Below are 22726 nucleotides of genomic sequence, written 5' to 3'. Positions count from 1 at the left end.
TCACCAATACTTGTGAACAAGGCATAAGGTCCCTTGTTTCTGAAAGAACATGAACCCAACCTAATCCTAACAACACAACAACAAGCCTTGTGTAGCCTGCCACTCCAGGCCTGAGTTCAGGCCCTTCCTCTGGCTTCCTTTCAGCCCTCACCTACCTCACACACAGCAGTTAACATGTTAAGTGAAAATTACCTGCTGCCTCCTGGCTAATCCCTCAGTTCCTCACTTTTGAGCTCACTATTGTGTGCCTAGAAAGATTCCTAGCATCTGGTCAGAGCTCAATAAATGGTTATTGAATAGAACTGAAACCAGTGAAACTACAGTGAGAAAAGCAAACACTCACATCCTTCTCTTGGGATCCAGCGAGGTCGCCTGCATCTTCATCACCCTCTTTCTGTGCCTCCTGTTCTCCACTTTCTTCAGCCTTCTCTGTTCCCTGGTCACAAAGGAAACCCATGGTATCACCAACCTTGGATAAGCTTCCAAGACAACCCCAGGCCATAACTGCTACAGTTTCCTTATTTAGATACAGTATATACCTGAAGCAAAGGTAGACCTCTATTTACTAGTCACTCAACTCCTAGAGTATAGGATCACCAACCCTCAACATTGCTAATTGGATCTATCAGTGTCAGTGAACAGACCCAACTCACATGCATGGTAGAGTCATAAAGACCCTGAAGTGAAGTGAAGTGAAGTCACTCAGTCACGTCCAACTCTTTGTGACCCCATGGACAGTAGCCTACCAGGCTCTGCTGTCCGTGGGATTTTCCAGGCAAGAATACTGGAGTGGGCTGCCATTTCCTTCTCCAGGGGATCTTCCCAACCCAGGGATCGAACCCAGGTCTCCTGCATTGCAGACAGACGCTTTACCCTCTGAGCCACAAGGGAAGCCCCATTAAGACTCTAATAGGAGTTAATTCATCCACTTAAGGCTTGTGAAGAGAACTTCAAAGGATTCCCTATTTAGGGAGTATTTGTTTTCTATTGCTTATGTGGAGAGAGGCATTATAATTTTAGAGATTAAAAAAGATAGATGATAGAGATAAATGATGGATGATTGATAGATACATAGAGAAATGATAGATGTGATGGATAGATGGATAGATAGTTGGATGGGTAGCTAAATAGGTGTGATGGATGGATGGATAAATAGATAGATGTGATAGATGGATGGATGGATGGATGGATAGATGGGTGGATGGATGGATGGATAGATGGATGGATGGATGGATGGAAGAGGTAGACAGACAAACAGATATGGAAAAACTAGAACCCAGTAGACATTCTACGTAAAACAGGTTTCCCGGAAGATAGTTCAAGACCCCAACTCTTACCTCTGTGGTGCTCTGAGCCTCTCCTGCCACTTCACCATCAGGAAGGGAAGATGCTTCCTCAGGCGACTTTGTCACCTGCATCACAGAAATTAAGAATGTTTGAGAGTTTTCTTGAGGATAATGGCTTGCATTTCAACACCTTTTAAGTCTCCATACTATGTTTGTCTTCACCCCTCATTTTATCTTCACTATGATGTTGTAACCTAAGTCAGTCGATAGTCACCACCACTCACACCTAAGAAACAAGAAACAACATAAGTCAGTAGATAGTCACCACCACTCACACCTAAGAAACAAGAAAATAAGGCAAAAATTGTCACACTGCAAGTTAGGGGCAGGGCTAGGATATACCTTCTACTTTATGATTTCCTGACCTATCCAGCGGTTTCCAGCCTTTTATAGTACTAGTTTATTTTCCTCATCAGAAGTAAATTGTAACTATGTGAGGTAACAGATGTTAAATAAACTTACTGTGGTGATTATTTCACATATCTACATATATCAAATCATTGTGTTGCACTCCTTAAATTCATACAATGTTATATTTCAATTATATCTTAGTAAAGTGGGGTGAGGGTAGAATTTGGTGATTTTTTTAACTTTTTATTTTATATTGAAGTATAGCCAATTAACAATGTTGTGATAGTTTCCAGTGCACAGCAGAGTGACTCAGCTACACATATACATGTATCCATTCTCTCCCAAACTCCCCTCCCATCCAGGCTGCCACATAACATTGAGCAGAGTTCCCTGTGCTATACAGTAGGTTCTCATTGTGCACATCTGTGAGTGTGTGTTAGTCACTCAGTCATGTCCAACTCTTTATGCTCCCATTGTAGCCTGCTGCCAGGATTCTCTGTCCATGGAATTCTCCAGGCGAGAATACTGGAGTGGGTAGCCATTCCCTTCTCCAGGGGATCTTCCCAACCTATAGACTGAACCCAGGTCTCCTGCTTTGCAGGCAGATTCTTTACCCTCTGAGCCCCCAGGGAAGCCCAGGTTCTCATTAGCTGTCTGTTTTACACATAGCCTGCATGTATATGTGTCAATTCCAATCTCCCAATTCATTCCACTCCCCTTCCTCCTTTGGTGTCCATGTGTTTGTTCTCTACATCTGTCTCTAGTTCTGCTTTGCAAATAGGTTTATCTATACCATTTTCCTAGATTCCACATCCACATGCAAGTTGTGGATGGACCTAGAGACTGACATACAGAGTAACATAAGTCAGAAAGAGAGAAACAAATATATAATAATGCATAAAGATTTGGTGATTTTTATTCCAAAGGCACTTCAAGTTCATGGGAACAAATTGGGCCATAAACACACCCTCCAATCCCACGCTCCTACAATACTCAATATTAAAATCTTTGTATGTATTCAACTCTATGTTAACATATACATAGGCTATTTTTGTTTCATTTTTGTGTTTTTTCAAAACAATAAATAGGTACATACTACACACAACTTGATTCTTTTGCTTAGTATATCATGGGCATTTGTCCAGATTAATTCATATGGTTGTAACTCATTCCTATTAACATTTGCTTAATGTTAAAAATATAATAACTTATTCATATATTTCCCAACTGATGGCTATTCAGAAAGTTCACATGTTTGTGTGTCTACAAACAACACTATACTAAACTGAATAAATGCATGATAAATCACTTTTTAAAAAAAAAAATTTTTTGTTTTGTAGCCTTTTATATACACAAATCTATCTAACTTTTGGGGCTTCCTAGGTGGCACTAGTGGTAAAGAGAGAGAGAAAGTGAAGTCACTCAGTCATGTCCAACTCTTTGCAACCCCATAGACTGTAGCCTACTAGGTGCCTCCATCCATAGAATTTTCCAAGCAAGAGTACGGGAGTGGGTTGCCATTTCCTTCTCCAGGAGAGTGGTAAAGAACCTGCCTGCAAATACAGGACACCTAAGAGACGGGATTTGATCCCTGGGTCAGGAAGATCCCCTGGAGGAGGGCATGGCAACTAACTCCAGTATTCTTGCCTGGAGAATCCCATGGACAGAGGAGCCTGGCAAGCTATAGACCATGGGGTTGCAAAGAGTCAGACACGACTGAAGCAACTTAACATGCACACATCTAACTTTTATTTTCTGACATGTAGTTATTTTATATTAATTATTAACATCTAGTGATTTAATCAGTGTGAAATCTAATTTTGTGTATAATATAAAGTAGGGCTCTGTTTTCTTCCAGATAAATGACAAAGTATGCCTGTCACATTTATATACCACCATTGTCCTGTCAATTAAGATGTTATTTTTGTCATTTATGTATATATACATTTGGATCTGTTAACACACTAGTCTATGTATAAATATATAAACATATCCATGGATGTATTTATTTTTTCCCTTGGATGTATTTATATGTTCCCAAGCCAATATATAGCTTTTATCACTGTAGTTTTAACCTGAATTTTAATATTCAGAAAGGCAAGCTGCTACAAAGTCTCCTTTTTCAAAGTTTTTTGGCTCTTTTCAGACCTGTATTATTCCAGTACATTTTAAGAGCATTTTTCCCAGTATCAACAATTTTTAAATAGGCTTTTCTTTGAAATACCACTAAATGTATTTATTAGTTTAGAAATTTTCACTTCTTATTGTTAAGTCATCTCACCTAGGGCATCATAATCTCCCCATAACTTTAGTACTTGTTGGTGTCCTTCAGATAAATTTACTCCTAAAAATTTTAAAGATTTTTATCACCATTGTGAACAGGATTTGTTTTTTACATTTTAACTTCTCATCCATTATAGTTGATACAAGTAAAAGCTACTAATTTTTCCATTCTTTAACCCAGAAACTCTATGTTATTAATTCTAATGAATTTTACTGGAGTCTCTTGAAATTTCTAAGTATACATTTACATCATACACAAGTGAAGATATTTTTTATATATCATACATTACATATATATGAGATATTTCATTTTCTTACTTTATTGTAATAACTACAGCTTCTAAAACAATGTTTAATATTACGTCCATGGCGCCTCTGTCCATGGGATTTTCCAGGCAAGAATATTAGAGTGGGTATTTGTTCCCTTCTCCAGGGGATCTTCCCAATCAAGGGATCAAACCCAGGTATCCCACAGTGCAGGTGGAATCTTTAGCATCTGAGCCACCAGTGAAACCCAAGAATACTGGAGTGAGTAGCCTATCCTTTCTCCAGGGGATCTTACCAACCCAGGAATTAAAACCAGGGTCCCCTGCATTGCAAGAAGATTCTTTACCATCTGAGCTACCAGGGAAGCCCAATAGCCACAGTTTCTAAAACGTTTAATAATATGGTGATGATGGGCATGCCTATTGTCTCTTGATTTTAATAGAAATGCTTCAGTATTTCAGGTTCATTATGATAGTTTCCTCTTGACAACTGGTTTTTATCACATTTAATCAGTTTCCTTCTGCTTATATTTTAATCCATGTTTATTTTTAACCAGGAATATGTGATTAATTATATCAAATATCTTCTTGGTACTTACAGACAGAATCTTACAGTTTTTCTCCATTAATAAGTTCATGTAATGAACTATGTCAATAGAAAAAATTCTGCTTTAATTAGTTACCTGTAACCCACTGCTAGATACAGTTTGCTAATACATTATTTAGACTTTTCCCATCCAAATTCATAACAGAAATTGATTTATGTATAACTGAAAGTTTTCTAAGTAATGCCTCAACTGATCAGGGATTTTATCTATTTTATTTGTCTGTTCAAATTATATACAGCCAAATTACATATAAACAGGAGACCTCCCTGGTGGTCCAATGGTTAAGAATCTGCCTTGCAATGCTGGGAATGCAAGTTTGATCCCTGGTCGAGGAACTAAGATCCCATATGCTGTGGAGCAACTAAGCCTGGGTGCACTGCAACTACTGAGCCCATGTACCACAGAGCCCATGCTCCACAACTAGAGAGTCCACGCACCACAACAAAAGATCCTGTATGATGAAACTAAGACTCCAAGCAGCCAAGTAAATAATAATAAAACAATAAATATTTTTAATTCATATAAATGTATTCAAGTTCAGTCACTCAGTTGTGTCCAACTCTTTGCGACACCATGGACTGCAGCATGCCAGGCTTCCCTATCCATCACCAACTCCCAGAGCTTGCTCAAACTCATGTCCATGGAGTTGGTGATAACATCCAACCATTGCATCCTCTGTCCTCCCTTTCTCCTCCTGCCTTCAATTTTTCCCAGCATCAGGGTCTTTTCCAGATTCTCAGTTCTTCACATGAGGTAGCCAAAGGATTGGAGCTTCAGCTTCAGCTTCAGCATCAGTCCTTCCAATGAATATTCAGGACTAATTTCCATTAGGATTGTCTGGTTTGATTTCCTTGCAGTCCAAGGGGCTCTCAAGAGTCTTCTCCAACACCACAGTTCAAAAGCATCAATTCGTTGATGCTCAACTTTCTTTATGGTCCAGCTCTCACATCCATACATGACTACGGGAAAAACCATAGCTTTGACTCGACAGATCTTTGTCGGCAAAGTAATGTCTTTGCTTTTTAATATGCTGTCTAGGTTGGTCATAGCTTTTCTCTGAAGGAGCAAGCGTCTTTTAATTTCAAGGCTTCAGTCACAACCTGCAGTGATTTGGGAGCCCAAGAAAATAAAGTCTCTCACTGTTTCCATTGTTTCCCCATCAATTTGTATTCAAATGACATATAAATTGTACATATATATATATATACATACATACACACACATAAACGTACACGTTTGTGTAGATAGATACTTTCTATTTTATATTAATCTTGGTTTTCCCTTTTATTCATTCACTGCATATGAATTATTCTGTTTTTCCATTTTCCTAATTTTAAAAGTTGAGTATTCATTTTACTAGGTTTTTATTTTTCTGTTATTTTTTGTTGTTTAGTCGCTAAGTTGTTCTGGCTTTTTGCAACCTCTGGACTCATAGCCCACAAAGCTCTTCTGTCCATGAGATTTCCATGGAAAGATGCTGGAGTAGGCTGTCATTTCCTTTTCCAGGGGATCTTCCTGGACCAGGGATCAAACCCACATCTCCTGCCTTGGCACGTGGATTCCCTACCACTGAGCCATGAGGGAAGCCCCAAAATATTTAAAGCTACAATTTTCCTCTGTATAGAAATTTGGCCATATGTTGTGATTTGTATATGCAATAATATCTTTTGCTTATTATTTTATGATTTGTAATATCAGTTTTGTTTTCCTTTGGATATGGAGTTATTTGAAATATATTTATTTCTTAATTTTTATGTTATTCCCCTTTCATATGGTAATTCTACACTTGGAATAAAAATGTATCCTATAAAATCATCCCCTTTTGAAGTTTTTGAAGGTTTCCTTTGTGACCAAGACTATAATAGATTTAGAAATTGTGTAATAAGTATACAAGAAAAATACATTCTATTTCTATCCAATATATTCTTATTCTTGTATTTGCACACATATGTCTACACATTTCTATTAAATTGTTTGCTGTCACAGAAGACCCCAAGGTACCAAAATAATCTTAAGAAAGATAAAACTGGAGGTATTATGTTCCCTGATTTCAAATTATGCTACAAAGCTACAAAATGAAAACAGTATGGTATTGGCACAAAAACAGACATACGGATTGATGGAACAGAATAGGGAGCCTGGAAATAAACCCACACATTTATGGTCATTTAATTTATGACAAAGTAGGCAAGAATATACAATAAGGAGAAGACAATGTCTTCAATAAATGGAGTTGGGGAAACTGGACAGCTACATGCTAAAGAATCAAAGTGGACTACTTTCTCATACCACATACAAAAATGAACTCAAAATAGATTAAACATTTAAATGTAAGACCTGAAACCATAAAACTTCTAGAAGAAAGCCATAAGCAGTACACTCTTTAACATCAGTCTTAGCAATGTATTTTTGGATGTCTCCACAGAGAAGAGAAACAAAAGCAAAAATAAATAAACTGAACTACATCAAACTAAAAGGCTTTTGCACAGTGAACGAAAATATCAAAAACAAAAAGACTGCCTACTGAATGGAAGAAGATATTTGTATACAATACACTTCAGGAGGGATTAATATCCAAAATATACAAAGAACTCATATAACTCAACACACACAAAAATTTTAATGGTCAGAAGACCTAAATAGACACTTTGCCAAAGAAGATATACAGACGGCTAACAGGCACATGAAAGATGCTCAACATCACTAATCATCAGGGAAATGAAAATCAAAACACAATGAGATATCACCTCATACCTGTCAGAATGGCCATTATCAAAAAGACAGCATAGAGGGCGGTCCAAAATGGTGAAGAATAGGACGGGGAGACCACTTTCTCTCCCACAAATTCATCAAAAGATCATTTGAATGCTGAACAAATTCCACAAAACAACTTCTGAACCCTGGCAGAGGACACCAGGCACCCAGAAAGACAGCCCATTCTCTTCAAAAGGAGATAGAACAAAACATAAAAGGTAAAAAGAGACCAAAGAGTTAGGGACAGAGACCCATCCAGGAGGGAGCCCTGAGAGAGGAGAAGTTTTCAAACACCAGGAAACCCTCTCACTAGCGGGTCTGTGGAGAGTTTTGGAATCTCACAGGGCAACATAACTCGGAGGGGGAAAAAAAAAAACAGATTATGCACCTAACCACAACTCCCAGCGGAGTAGCAGCCCAGATGCTCCCGTCTGCCAGCAGCGAATGGGGGCTGAACAGGGAGGCCCGGGCTACATGTTTAGGGCAAAGACTGGGCCTGAATGCCCTGAAGACAATCTGAGGGAGCTAACATAAGATAGCAACCCAAACTGTGGGATAGTCAGAGAGAGAGAAAAGAGAGAGAGACAGAGAACTTCCCCTCAAAAAGCTCTAAGGCACAACCTGGCCCACTCACAGAACAAAGGATTGAGCAAATACCAGAGGAGAGCTAGCTGGCTGTGGACTGGCCCCTCCACCCACTGGAGGCAGAGAGGCAGGTGGGCAACAGCCAGAGCCAGAAGGCGAGAGGCAATCTCAGCCCCAGAGATGGCATCCTCCACGAAACTGTGAGCAGGCTCCCAGTTGCTAACCAAGACTTCCTGGGATCCTGGATGGTTGACATCCACCAGGAGGGTCATGGTAAGAGATCAGCTCCCCAGAAGAGACACACAGCACACCTGAGATGGCGCTCTTGTGGTGCACCCAGAAAACTGAGTGGCTCGGACTAAGGAAGTGATATGATGCACCACCCACCTGTGGAGAGTGTGCTTGCCAAGCACCTGGTCACCTGAGCTGCTCGGACCTGGGAAGGGCACAAAACACAGGCCCAGCTGAGTCTGTGCCTTTGTGGAGTACCCGAGAACCTGAACCTGAGCAGCTTAGACCTGGGAAGTGCAAACAACCCAGGGCTGGCTTTACACAGTTCCCCTGCAGAGCAACCTGGAGCCTGAGCAGTATAGACTGGGAAAGCACACACGCAGTGAACGGGGGCAAACCCAATGTGGCCCAGACACTGCAAGCACTCCCCACATATACCAGTGATATTTGTTTGCAGTGTTCCTCCCTCCTCACAGCACAACTGAACAAGTGGGCCTAAATAAATAACCACCTTCGCCCCCTTGTGTCAGAGTGGAAATTAGACACTGAAGAGACTTGCAAACAGAGGAAGTCAAAATAAACAAAGAAGAGGGAACTGCTTTGGAAGTGACAGGTACAATAGATTAAAACCCTGTCGTTAGCATTGGCTACATTGGAAGGGGCCTATAGACCTTGAGAAGAAGTATAAGCTGGAACAAGGAACTATCTGAAACTGAACTGACCCCACACTGCCCTCAACAGCTCCAGAGAAATTCCTAGATATATTTTACTATTATCATTTTTTAATATTTTTAACATTTTTTATTTTTAAGTTCTTTATTACTCCTTTAATTTTCATTTTAAAAACCTACTATTACCTTGCAAAGAAAATACCCTGTTTTTAAAGCAAATTTCACATCTATATTTTTTATAATTTTTATGATTTTGTTTTTTTTTAATATTGTATTTTTGAGAGTGTAACCTCTACTCTAGATTTTTAACCTGTGCTTTTTGGTATTTGTTATCAATTTTGTACCTTTAAGAATCCAATATTCAGTACCCATTCTTACTTAGGAGTGTGATTACTGGCTTGATTTCTCTCTCCCCTTTTGACTCTCCTTTTTCTCCCCCAGGTCACCTCTATCTCCTCTCTCCCCTTACTCTTCTCTACTTAACTCTGTGAATCTCTTTGGGGATTCTGGGCTGTGGAGAACACTTAGGGAACTGATTACTGGCTAGACTAGTCTCTCTCCTTTTGACTGCCCCTCCTCTCCTCCTGGTCACCTCTATCTCCACCCCCACTTTTCTCTTCTCCATGTAACCCTGTGAACCTCTCTGGATGTCCTTCACTGTGTAGAATCTTTTCACCATTAACCTAGATGTTTTATCATCAGTGCCGTATGGATGGAGAAGTCTTGAAGCTACTGTAAGAATAAGATTGAAAGCCAGAGGCAGAAGGCTTAAACCCAAAACTTGAGAACACCAGCAAACTTTTGACTCCAGGGAACTTAATCGACAGCAGCTCATCCAAAAGCCTCCATACCTACACTTAAACCAAGCTCCACACAAGAGCCAACAAGTTTCAGAGCAAGATATACCAAGCTAATTCTCCAACAATGCAGGAACACACCCTGAGCATTAAAATACAGGAGGCCAAAAGTCACACCAAACTCATAGACACCTCAAAACTCTACTGGACACTTCACTGTACTCCAGAGAGAAGAGATCTAGCTGCACCTACCAGAACACTGACACAAGCTTCCCTAACCAGGAAACCTTGACAAGCCACTCATCCAACCCCACCCACAGTGAGGAACCTCTGCAATAAAGAGGAACCACAAACTTCCAGCATACAGAAAGTCCACCCCAAACACAGCAATCTAAGCAAGATGAAAAGGCAGAGAAATATTCAGCAGGTAAAGGAACATGATAAATGCCCACCAAACCAAACAAAAGAGGAATAGATAGGGAGTCTACCTGAAAAAGAATTCATAATAATGATAGTAAAAATGATCCAAAATCTTGAAAACAACCTGGAGTTACAGATAAATAATCTGGAGACAAGGATTGAGAAGATGCAATAAAAGTTTAATAAGGACCTATAAGAAATAAAAAAGAGTTAATCAATAATGAATAAAGCAATAAATGAGATCAAAAGCACTCTGGAGGGAACCAACAGTAGAATAACTGAGGCAGAAGATAGGATAAGTGAGGTGGAAGATAGAATGGTGGAAATAAATAAGGCAGAGAGGGAAAAAAAGAATTAAAATAAATGAGGACAACCTCAGAGAATGTTAACAATGTCCTCAGACAATCTCTGGGACAATGTTGAATGCCCCAACATTCAAATCATAGGAGTCCCAGAAGAAGACAAAAAGAAAGGCCATGAGAAAGTACTTGAGGAGATAACAGTTGAAAACTTCCCTAAAATGGGGAAGGAGATAGCCACCCAAGTCCAAGAAACCCAGAGAGTCCCAAACAGGATAAAGTGAAAGTGAAGTTGATCAGTCATGTCTGACTCTTTGCGACTCCCTGGACTGTAGCCTACCAGGCTTCTCCATCCATGAGATTTTCCAGGCAAGAGTACCAGAGTAGGTTGCCATTTCCTTCACCAGGGGATCTTCCCAACCCAGGGATTGAACCTGTGTCTCCTGCATTGCAGGCAGACACTTTGCCCTCTGAGCCACCAGGGAAGCATTCAAACAGGATAAACCCAAGGCAAAACACCCCAAGACACATAGTAATCAAATTAATGAAGACCAAACACAAAGAACAAATATTGAAAGCAGCAAGGGAAAAACAACAAATAACACACAAGGGGATTCCCATAAGGATAACAGCTGATCTTTCAATAGAAACTCTTCAGGTCAGAAGGCAATGGCAGGACATACTTAAAGTGATGAAAGAGAAAAACCTACAACCCAGATTACTGTACCCAGCAAGGATCTCATTCAAATATGAAGGAGAAATCAAAAGCTTTACAGACAAGCAAAAGCTGAGAGAATTCCGCACCACCAAATCAGCTCTTCAACAAATGCTAAAGAATCTTCTCTAGACAGGAAACGCAGAAAAGGTTTATAAACTCAAACCCAAAACAACAAAGTAAGTGGCAATGGGATCATACTTATCAATAATTACCTTAAATGTAAATAGGTTGAATGCCCCAACCAAAAGACAAAGACTGGCTGAATGGATACAAAAACAAGACCACTATACATGCTGTCTACAAGAGACCCATCTCAAAACAAGGGACATATACAGACTGAAAATGAAGGGCTGGAAAACGCTATTTCACGCAAATGGAGACCAAAAGAAAGCAGGAGTGGCAATACTCATTTCAGATAAAAATAGACTTTGAAATAAAGGCCATGAAAAGAGACAAAGAAGGACACTACATAATGATCAAAGGGTCAATCCAAGAAGAAGATATAACAATTATAAATATATATGCACCCAACATATGCAATATGTAAGGCAAATGCTAACAAGTATGAAAGGGGAAATTAACAGTAACACAATAATAGTGGGAGACTTTAATACCCGCCCTCACACCCATGGATAGATCAACTAAACAGAAAACTAGCAATGAAACACAAACTTTAAATGATACAATGGACCAGTTAAATCTAATTGATATCTCTAGGATATTTCACCCCAAAACAATGAATTTCACCTTTTTCTCAAATGCACACAGAACCTTCTCCAGGATAGATCATATCCTGGGCCATAAATCTAGCCTTGGTAAATTTTTAAAAATTGAAATCATCTCAAGAATCTTTTCTGATCACAATGCGGTAAGATTAAATGTCAACTACCAGAAGAAAAAAAAAAAAAAACTATTACAAATTCAAACATGCTGCTACTGCTGCTAAGTCACTTCAGTCGTGTCCGACTCTGTGTGACCCCATAGACAGCAGCCCACCAGGCTCCCCTGTCCCTGGGATTCTCCAGGCAAGAACACTGGAGTGGGTTGCCATTTCCTTCTCCAATGCAGGAAAGTGAAAAGTGAAAGTGAAGTCGCTCAGTCGTGTCCGACTCTTAGCAACCCCATGGACTGCAGCCCACCAGGCTCCTCCATCCATGGGATTTTCCAGGCAAGAGTACTGGAGTGGGGTGCCATTGCCTTCTCCGAATACAAACATATGGAGTCTAAAAAACACGTTTCTGAATAACCAACAAATCACAGAAGAAATCAAAATATGCGTAGAAATGAATGAAAACAAAAACACAACAATCCAAAACCTATGGGATTCAGTAAAAGCAGTGCTAAGGAGAAGGTTCATAGCAATACAAGCTTACCTCAAGAAACAGGAGAAAAATCAAATAAATAACCTAACTCTACACCTAAAGCAACTAGAAAAAGAAGAAATGAAGAACCCCAAGGTTAGTAGAAGGAAAGAAATCATAAAAATTGGGGTAGAAATAAATGAAAAAGAAACAAAGGAGACCATAGCAAAAATAAACAAAGCTAAAAGCTAGTTCTTTGAGAAGATAAATAGAAAAACCATTAGCTAGACTCATCAAGAAAAAAAGGGAGAAAAATCAAATCAACAAAATTAGAAGTGAAAGTGTAGAAATCACAACAGACAACACAGAAATACAAAGGATCATAAGAAACTACTATCAGCAGCTATATGCCAATAAAATGGACAACTTGGAAGAAATGGAAAAATTCTTAGAAAAGTATAACTTTCCAAAACTGAACCAGGAAAAAGTAGAAAATTTTAACAGACGCATCACAAGCACAGAAATTGAAACTGTAATCAGAAATCTTCCAACAAACAAAAACCCAGGACCAGATGGCTTCACAGCTGAATTCTACCAAAAATTTAGAGAAGAGCTAACACCTATCCTACTCAAACTCTTCCAGAAAACTGCAGAGGAAGGTAAACTTCCAAATTCATTCTATGAGGCCACCACCACCCTAACACCAAAACCAGACAAAGATGCCACACACAAAAAAAGAAAAGTACAGGCTATAATCACTGATGAACATAGATGCAAAAATCCTTAACAAAATTCTAGCAAACAGAATCCAACAACATATTTAAAAAAATCATACATCATGACCAGGTGGGCTTTATTCCAGGGATGTATGGATTCTTCAATATTTGCAAATCAATCAATGTGATACACCACAGTAACAAATTGAAAAATAAAAAACATATGATTATCTCAATAGATGCAGAGAAAGCCTTTGACAAAATTCACATCCAATTATGATTTTAAAAAACCCTCCAGAAAGCAGACATAGAAGGAACATACCTCAACATAATAAAAGTCATTTATGATAAACCCATAGCAAACATTATCCTCAGTGGTGAAAAAAATGGTGAAAAATTGAAAGCATTTCCCCTAAAGTCAGGAACAAGACAAGGGTGCCCACTCTCACCACTACTATTCAACATAGTTTTGGAAGTTTTAACCACAGCAATCAGAGAAGAAAAAGAATAAAAGGAATCCAGATTGGAAAAGAAGTAAAACTCTCACTGTTTGCAGATGACATGATCCTCTACATAGAAAACCCTAAAGACTCCACCAGAAAATTACTAGAGCTAATCAATGAATATAGTAAAGTTGCAGGATATAAAATTAACACACAGAAATCCCTTGCATTCTTATACATTAACAATGAATAAACAGAAAGAGAAATTAAGGAAACAATTCCATTCACCGTTGCAATGAAAAGAATAAAATACTTAGGAATAAATCTACCTAAAGAAATAAAAGACCTATATATAGAAAAATATAAAAACTGATGAAAGAAATCAAAGAGGACACAAATAGATGGAGAAATACACCATGTTCATGGATTGGAAGAATCAATATAGTGAAAATGAGTATACTACCCAAAGCAATCTACAGATTCAATGCAATCCTTATCAAGCTACCAGTGGTATTTTTCACAGAACTAGAACAAATAATTTCACAATTTCTATGGAAATACAAAAAAACCTCAAATAACCAAAACAATCTTGAGAAAGAAGAATGGAACTGGAGGAATCAACCTGCCTGACTTCAGACAATATTACAAATCTACAGTCATCAGGACAGTATGGTACTGGCACAAAGACAGAAATATAGATCAATGGAACAAAATAGAAAGCCCAGAGATAAATCCATGCACCTATGGACACCTTATCTTTGACAAAGGAGGCAAGAATATACAATGGAGAAAAGACAATCTCTTTAACAAGTGCTGCTAGGAAAACTGGTCAACCACTTGTAAAAGAATGAAACTAGAACACTTTATAACACCATACACAAAAATAAACTCAAAATGGATTAAAGATCTAAATGTAAGACCAGAAACTATAAAACTCTTAGAGGAAAACATAGGTAAAACACTCTGACATAAATCATAGCAGGATCCTCTATGACCTACCTCCCAGAATATTGGAAGTAAAAGCAAAAATAAGCAAATAAGACCTAATTAAGCTTAAAAGTTTTTGCACAACGAAGGAAACTATAAGCAAGGTGAGAAGACAACCTTCAGAATGGGAGAAAATAATAGCAAATGAAGCAACTGACAAAGAATTAATCTCAAAAACATACAAGCAGTTCCTGCAGCTCAATTCCAGAAAAATAAACGACCCAATCAAAAACTGGGCCAAACAACTAAACAGACATTTCTCCAAGAAGACATACAGATGGCTAACAAACACATGAAAAGATGCTCAACATCACTCATTATCAGAGAAATGCAAATCAAAACCACAATGAGGTACCATCTCACACTGGTCAGAATGGCTGCTATCAAAAAGTCTACAAAAATAAATGCTGGAGAGGGTGCAGAGAAAAAGGAACCCTCTAACACTGTTGGTGGGAATGCAAATTAGTACAGCCATTATGGAGAACAGTGTGAAAATTCCTTCAAAAACTGGAAATAGAACTACCATACGACCCAGCAATCCCACTGCTGGGCATACACACTGAGGAAACCAGAATTGAAACAGACATGTGTACCCCAATGTTCATCGCAGCACTGTTTACAATAGCTAGGACATGGAAGCAACCTAGATGTCCATCAGCAGACAAATGGATAAGAAAGCTTATACATATACATATACATATACATTGTGTATATACATATACACAACGGAATATTACTCAGCTATTAAAAAGAATGCATTTGAATCAGTTCTAATGAGGTGGATGAAACTGGAGCCTATTATACAGAGTGAAGTAAGTCAGAAAGAAAAACACCAATACAGTATATTAACACATATAGATGGAATTTAGAAAGATGGCAACAATGACCATATATGTGAGACAGCAAAAGAGACACATATAAAGAACACTTTTGGACTCTGTGGGAGAAGGTGAGGGTGGGATGATTTGAGAGAATAATATTGAAACATGTATATTATCATACGTGCAATAGGTGCCAGTCCAGGTTTGATGCATGAAACAGAGTGCTCAGGGCTGATGCACTGGGACAACCCTGAGGAATGGGATGGGGAGGGAGTTGGGAGGGAGGTTCAGGATTGGGAACACATGTACACCCATGGCTGATTCATGTGAATGTATGGCAAAAAAACACCACAATATTCTAAAGTTAAAAAAAAAAAAAGACAACATATAACAAGTATTGGTGAGAATATGGAGAAAAGAGAACCCTAATGCACCATTGATAAAAATGCAAATTGTTACAGCTACTAGGGAAGAAAGTATGGACAGTCCTCAAAAAATTAAAGATAGAACTGCCATACTATCCATCAGTGGTACTCCTGAGTATTTATCTGAAGAACATGAAAACACTAATCTGAAAAAAATATATGCACTTCAATGTTCATTGCAGCATTATTTACAATAGCCAAAATATCAAAGCAACCTAAGTGTTCTTAAATAGGTGAGTAAATAAAGAAGATATTATATATATATATATTCCATATATATGTGAATACTGCACCATTATATAAAAATAATTAGGACAAAATAAAATAAAATTAAAAAAATAATAATAATAATTAGGACTTCCCTGTAGCCCAAATGGTAAAGAATTTGTCTTCTATGCAGGAGACCAGGTTTGATCCCTGGGTCGGGAAGATCCTCTGGAGAAGGGAATGGTGATCCACTCCTATGTATACTTGCCTGGAGAATCCCATGAACACAGAAGCCCAGTGGGCTATAGTCCATGGGGTCGCAAAGAGTTGGACATGACTGAGCAACTAACACACAACACACACATATAAAAGAATGGAATTTGCAAGTGCATGGATGGACCTAGAGGGTATTATGCTAACTGAAATAAGTCAGACAGAAAAAGACAAGTACTGTATGATACCATTCATATATGGAATCTAAAAAGCAAAACAAATGAACAAACATAACCAAACAGAAGCAGAGTCATAAATACATAGTGGTTGCCAGAGTGGAGAAGGATGGAGGGAGGAAATAAATAACTGAGGGAGATTAAGACATACAAACTTTAAGTTACAAAATTAATGAATCACTGTTATGAAACATACAATATAGGGAATACAGTCAACAATTATGTAATATCTTTGTATGGTAACTTGATTTATTATGGTGATCATTTTGAAACGTCCTGAAATAATGAATCACTATTTTGTACAATGGGAACTAATGTAGTGTTGTTGGTTAATTATATTTCAAAAACAAATAAACAAACTCATAGGGGAAAAAATGTATTTACCAGAGGCAGGGGGTGGGGAGAAGTGAACCGGATGATGATGGACAAAACGTACAAATTTCCAATGACAAAATAAATAAGAACTATAGATGTACTATACAACATGATAATATAATTAACATAGCTGTATGTTATATATGAAAAATGTTAAAAGAGTAAATCCTAAGAATTCTCACACAAGGAAAACAATTTCTTTTCTAGTTCTTCAATTTGGTATCTATACAAAATAATCAGATCAGATCAGTCGCTCACTAAACTTACTGTGGTTCATTTCATGATGCATGTAAATGATTATGCTGTATGCATTAAATTATAGCGCTGTATGTCAATTATATCCCAATAAAACTGGAAGAAATTTTTTTTAATTTTAAGATTTTTAAAAATTAATTTTGCTAATTACATTTGTTTGTATGCTTAAAAGAGTACCCAATATGTAAGAAATGCAATGTATGTATTGAAAAGTATGTTTTTAACAAGTTTTCTCTAGGGGTTTCTGGTTTATGTATTTGACTGCCATGTACTATGATCCACAAAGATCCATGACTACTATATTTTCTTCATATATTTTTACCATTTTTCTTTATATAATACCTCTTTTACTTCATTATCACTTTTGGTCTTTAATTCCTCTGACAGCCAATATTCCAGCTTTCTTTTTGTTTATGCCCTTCATTTCAAGTTTTCTTTGAATTATTGTTCTATTGTTATAAATAACATATCTCAATCTTCACTAAAATCTAATTTCACTGGCAACTCTAATTCTGTTATAGGAAAGTAATCTTCTACAGACACTCAAACAGACAATGATTATAAACTCTAGGTGAAATTTAAAAAATAAATTTTCTATAAGACATAAGTTAAAGGAAAAATAAAAAGCTAGATGATTCAAGAGGAAGTTGACACTTGAAAGATGAGAATGATTTGTACCCTCATGCTCACAGCCACATTATTAACAAAAGCTAAGAACTGGAGACAATCCAAATACCATCAGTGGGTGAATGGAATATATAATGGAATGTTATTCAGCCTTAAAAAAAAAAAGAAGGAAATCCTGACACAAACCTGTCACAAAAAGACAACTACCATTTGATTTCACTCATATGAGGAGTCTAAAATGGAAAAATTCATAGAAACAAAAAGAAAAATGGTGGTTACTAGGGACTGAGAATAAGGAGAAATGGGGAGTATTATGAATATAAGGCTTTCAGTCTTACAAAATGAAAAGTCCTGGAGATCTTTTACACTGCAATGTGCCGGGGTCCAGCCCCAGCTGATCCAGGGTATTCGAAGGAGAGACGGCTAGGCGAGGGTCGGGGAACAACTGCTTAATTAAACGTTAATTAAGGATATAAAGAATAATAAGATGAGGATAGCTCAGTAGGAAAATTCAGTGGAGAAAAGAGGCTGAGTAGCTTGGTTTACGCGGGGGACCAATAAAACTTCAAGACAAGAAGCTTGCACCACTTACGTAGGCCGCAGGCGTCCTTCCGTTCTCCCGAAGGAGAGGAGACACTGAGGCCTCCCCGGTCGGATCTTAGAAGCCCAGACATAATTAGTAAGCATGGTGGGTTCCGCGCTCCAGATGGAGACTCAACCAGAGTGAGAGAGAGAGAGAGACATGGGGAGACCAGTCTTTCGAGGAACTGATCCCAATTCTTTATTTTCCATGGTCTACTTTTATACACTGAGGTGTTATGCAAAAGTCACGCGGGGTCAGCAGTCCTGACTTTTATCAAAGTCAGGTGCTTCATACAAATGTATACAGAGGTCTTAGGGGTGTTACATCATCTTCTGGCCAGGGGGCCTGCTGACAATTTACGACCCTCTCCTTGTGACAGCGGTCAGTCAACCAGGATACTTATTTCTCCAGGGGTGATTATTCTTAAAACAGACGCCACCCAAATAAAGTTACATTCCTATAGGGTGAGGGTGTAGTGGGTTTTAGTTAAGGAAAGAATTTACTTAGCCTAAGGTCTAACGTGATTAATATCAAAGGTTAATACTTATGTCTTCTATATATTCATTAATGTGTATAAGGGCAGGGGATGTGGAGACTTAGCAGTAAACACTGGCTCAACAAATGAAAAACCCTTCACCAATACGATTTCTAATCAGCCCATTACACTTATACTAATAATTTTCTAACTTTTCTAAAGAACCTGTTTTTAGAAGGTTTAAAGCATCTTGTGCCTCTCATGGTTGGGAGGCTGTGAGCAATCACATGTGGCCGGACAAGCCTGTCAGGCAGGCTAGAGAACCTTCAGAGGAGTTTGTAGGTTAAAACACTCTTGTCACGCCCAGGGATTATTAACTGGAGCTGTAAGCTAACTCTTTTTTCAGAGAGAGGTAGTGGGAGACAGCCCCCCGTAAAGTCAGAGGTGTAGGTGAAAGCACAAAGCAGAAAGTAGGCAGACTCTGGTTTTGGGGGTAGATGCTCGAGAATTTCCAGGGGGACTCCTGAGGCTCGATCCCGCCTTTGCGTATGCCGAGCCTCCTTCCTCATGACCTTTGTCATGGGCGGAGTGCCTCACGCTGGCTCCAGGCAGTGATAGAATTCCAGTTGAGCTATTACAGATCCTCACTCAATATGCAATATGCCGGCTCCCGGCAGCAATGTACATATAGTTAACACTACTGAGCAGTAATTTTTTAAAAAATATTTTTTTAAGAAAGTAGGAATAGCACCGAGTAAGTTGCCATTCTCCGGGCTTGAACCTGAAAGTAAGCAAATCTTGTGAGAAACATAAAACCACAACAGCAAATTCACAGGTTTTTTTTTTTTTTTTTTTTTTTTTTTTTCTTGTCTGAAAAATCAAAAAACCTGAATTTGGGGCAACCACAGCCCCTGGAAAATCAAGACATAATCTTGGACAGGAGAGAGGCAAATGGAGAGAGCCCCAAATTCTGTTTATAAACTCTGCCAATATCTTCAACTGAGCCCAGAACAATGTGTGCATATGATTGGTTTCAACTAAAGAAAAAATAATTCAAATTTAAGCTGCTACTAGAAACTTAGTGTTTGCAGTCTGAGTACAACAAAGCAAATGCCCTATTAAAGCCAAAAACAATCAACATTTTTCAGAGGAATGTAACAAAATACAGTATGCACAACACAATATTCACTATGTCGAAGTATCCAAAACCCTTGAAGTATAAAGAACAAGGAAAATGTGACCCATCCCCAAAAAGAAAAAAGAACAGAGACTGAATCCAGAAAGAAGCCAGATGTCAGAATTAGCAGACAAGGAATTTTAAAAGCAACTATTAAGACTATACTCAAAGATGTAAAGGAAAATATTCCTACAATGATGAAACAATTGGAAATATCAGCAGAGAAATAAAAACTGTAAACAGCAAACAAATGGGACATTCTAGAATGTAAAAAAAAGTACAATATCTGAAATTTAAGTGCCACTAGACTGAATGCAAAATAAAGATGACATAGGAAAAAGTAAGTAAACTTAAAGATAGACAAAAAGAAATTATACACCTTGAAGACTAGAGAGAAACAGGTTTAAAAAAAAGCTTCAGGGAAGTATAGGATAATGACAAAAGACTTAACATATATGGAGTTAGACTGTCAGAAGGGGAGATAAGAAAAAATGGGGCAGAAATAATATTTGAAACTATGGATGTGAGAGTTAGACTGTGAAGAAGGCTGAGCACCGAAGAATTGATGCTTTTGAACTGTGGTGTTGGAGAAGACTCTTGAGAGTCCCTTGGACTGCAAGGAGATCCAACTAGTCCATTCTAAAGGAGATCAATCCTGGGTGTTCTTTGGAAGGAATGATGCTAAAGCTGAAACTCCAGTACTTTGGCCACCTCATGCGAAGAGTTTACTCATTGGAAAAGACCCTGATGCTGGGAGGGATTCGGGGCAGGAGGAGAAGGGGACAACAGAGGATGAGATGGCTGGATGGCATCACCGACTCGATGCATGTGAGTTTGAGTGAACTCCAGGAGTTGGTGATGGACAGGGAGGCCTGGAGTGCTGCAATTCATGGGGTCGCAAAGAGTTGGACACGACTGAGCAACTAAACTGAACTGAACTGATAATGGCTAAAAACTTCCTAAATTTGGTCAAAAAATTTATAGATTCCACATTAATTCTTCCAATCCATGAACACAGAATATCTTTCCATTTATTTGTATCTTATTCAGTTTCTTCCAACAATGTCTTACTGTTCTCGGTGCATAGGTATTTCACCCCTTTGGTCAAATGTATTCTTAGGTATTTTACTTTTTGCTGCAATTGCAATGGAATTGTTTTCTTATTTTCTTTTTCTGCTAGCTCTTTGTTAGCATGTATAACAAAATTTCCTGCCAGGTGCACTATTCTTATCATAATTCTCATCAAGTCTTTCAAATTTGAAAATTAACAGTAATAAATTAACCACAGTCATTTTAAGTCTTTTGTCACACACAGATATTTTTCTTAGCTTCCCTGAAAGCCTTTGTAATCAGCTACAAGCCATCGTGCTTAATCTACTATGTAGAATGACTGCTCAGAGTGCCACAGAAAAGGATTATACGTCGAGTGCTGTGGAGTATAGGCTTCTGATAGCATCAGTTAGAGACCATATGACTGGACTCAGTCAGAATTTCCAAAATTCTAGTTGAGATGTAGATGGATTCCTGAGACTTCTAAACTCAGATCCAGTGGAATTAAGAGCTAATTACATAGAACAGAATGAATCAATGAGGTATGACTGTAGTTTTTGTTTGGAATATTGTTGATTTTTTTTAATGTTTTATTTTCTGGATATGTAAGGAAGCCCTGTTTTTTCTCTTAAGTATTTTATAAATTTTGACATTGTAGTAGATGCTACTTTTGTACATTGAAATCAAACATTTGTAAATAACATTCTATCTGATTCCTCCAGAATTCAAAAATTCTAATTGAATCTTTTTACTTTTTATGACAGTATAGTTATTTGCCTAGGTTCAGTAAGAATGTATATTCCTTGTTACCCAGGCATAATTGGAAACTGGTTATGCACCCAAAGCCTTGCTTCTGTGTTATTAAGAATGAGGCTCACTGAGCATAGGCAAAACATTCTCTGACATAAATCATATAAATGTCTTAGGTTGGTCTCCCAAGGCAATAGAAATAAAAACAAAAATAAACAAATGGAACCTAACCAAACTTACAAGCTTTTTCTCAGGAAAGGAAATTTAAAAAAAAAAAAAAGGACAGCCTACAAAATGGGAGAAAATATTTGCAAATGATACAGTTGACAAGGGCTTAATCTCCAAAATATACAAACAACTTAATTGAAAAATGGGTAGAAGACCTTAATAGACACTCTCAAAAGAAGATGTACAGATGACCAGTAGGCACGTGAAAAGATGCTCAACATTACTAATTATCAGAGAGATGCAAATCAAAACTGCAAAGTACCACCTCACAGGGGTCAAAATGGCCACCACTAAAAAGTCTACAAATTACAAATGCTGGAGATGGTCTGGAGAAAATGGAACTCTCCTACACTGTTGGTGGGAATGCAAGTTAATGTGGCCACTACAGAAAACAGTATGGAGGGTCCTCAGAAAACTAAAAATAGAATTATCATATGATCCCACTTCTGGGCATATACCCAGACAAAACTATAATTCAAAAAGATACGTGCACCCCTATGTTTACAACAGCAATATTCACAATAGTCA

At 38.0% G+C, this 22726-nt stretch overlaps 1 protein-coding gene across 3 annotated transcripts in view; it reads right to left on the bottom strand.

Moving 5' to 3' along the window:
* The window catches only part of SH3BGR (SH3 domain binding glutamate rich protein), a 77614-nt gene that overhangs the window by 31558 nt on the left and 23330 nt on the right, over positions 1-22726 (bottom strand). For all 3 annotated transcript variants that reach the window (XM_055569718.1, XM_055569716.1, XM_055569715.1), the window contains 2 exons: positions 1338-1412; positions 344-436 (listed from right to left, as the gene is read on the bottom strand). In XM_055569718.1, coding sequence (XP_055425693.1) covers positions 344-436; positions 1338-1412 — 168 coding nt within the window. The remainder of the gene's footprint in view (positions 1-343; positions 437-1337; positions 1413-22726) is intronic.

The sequence above is a fragment of the Bubalus kerabau genome, chromosome 2 (genome assembly GCF_029407905.1).
Source record: "Bubalus kerabau isolate K-KA32 ecotype Philippines breed swamp buffalo chromosome 2, PCC_UOA_SB_1v2, whole genome shotgun sequence".
In the NCBI taxonomy this organism is placed as follows: domain Eukaryota; kingdom Metazoa; phylum Chordata; class Mammalia; order Artiodactyla; family Bovidae; genus Bubalus; species Bubalus kerabau.
This window is presented reverse-complemented; position numbering and strand designations above follow the sequence as displayed.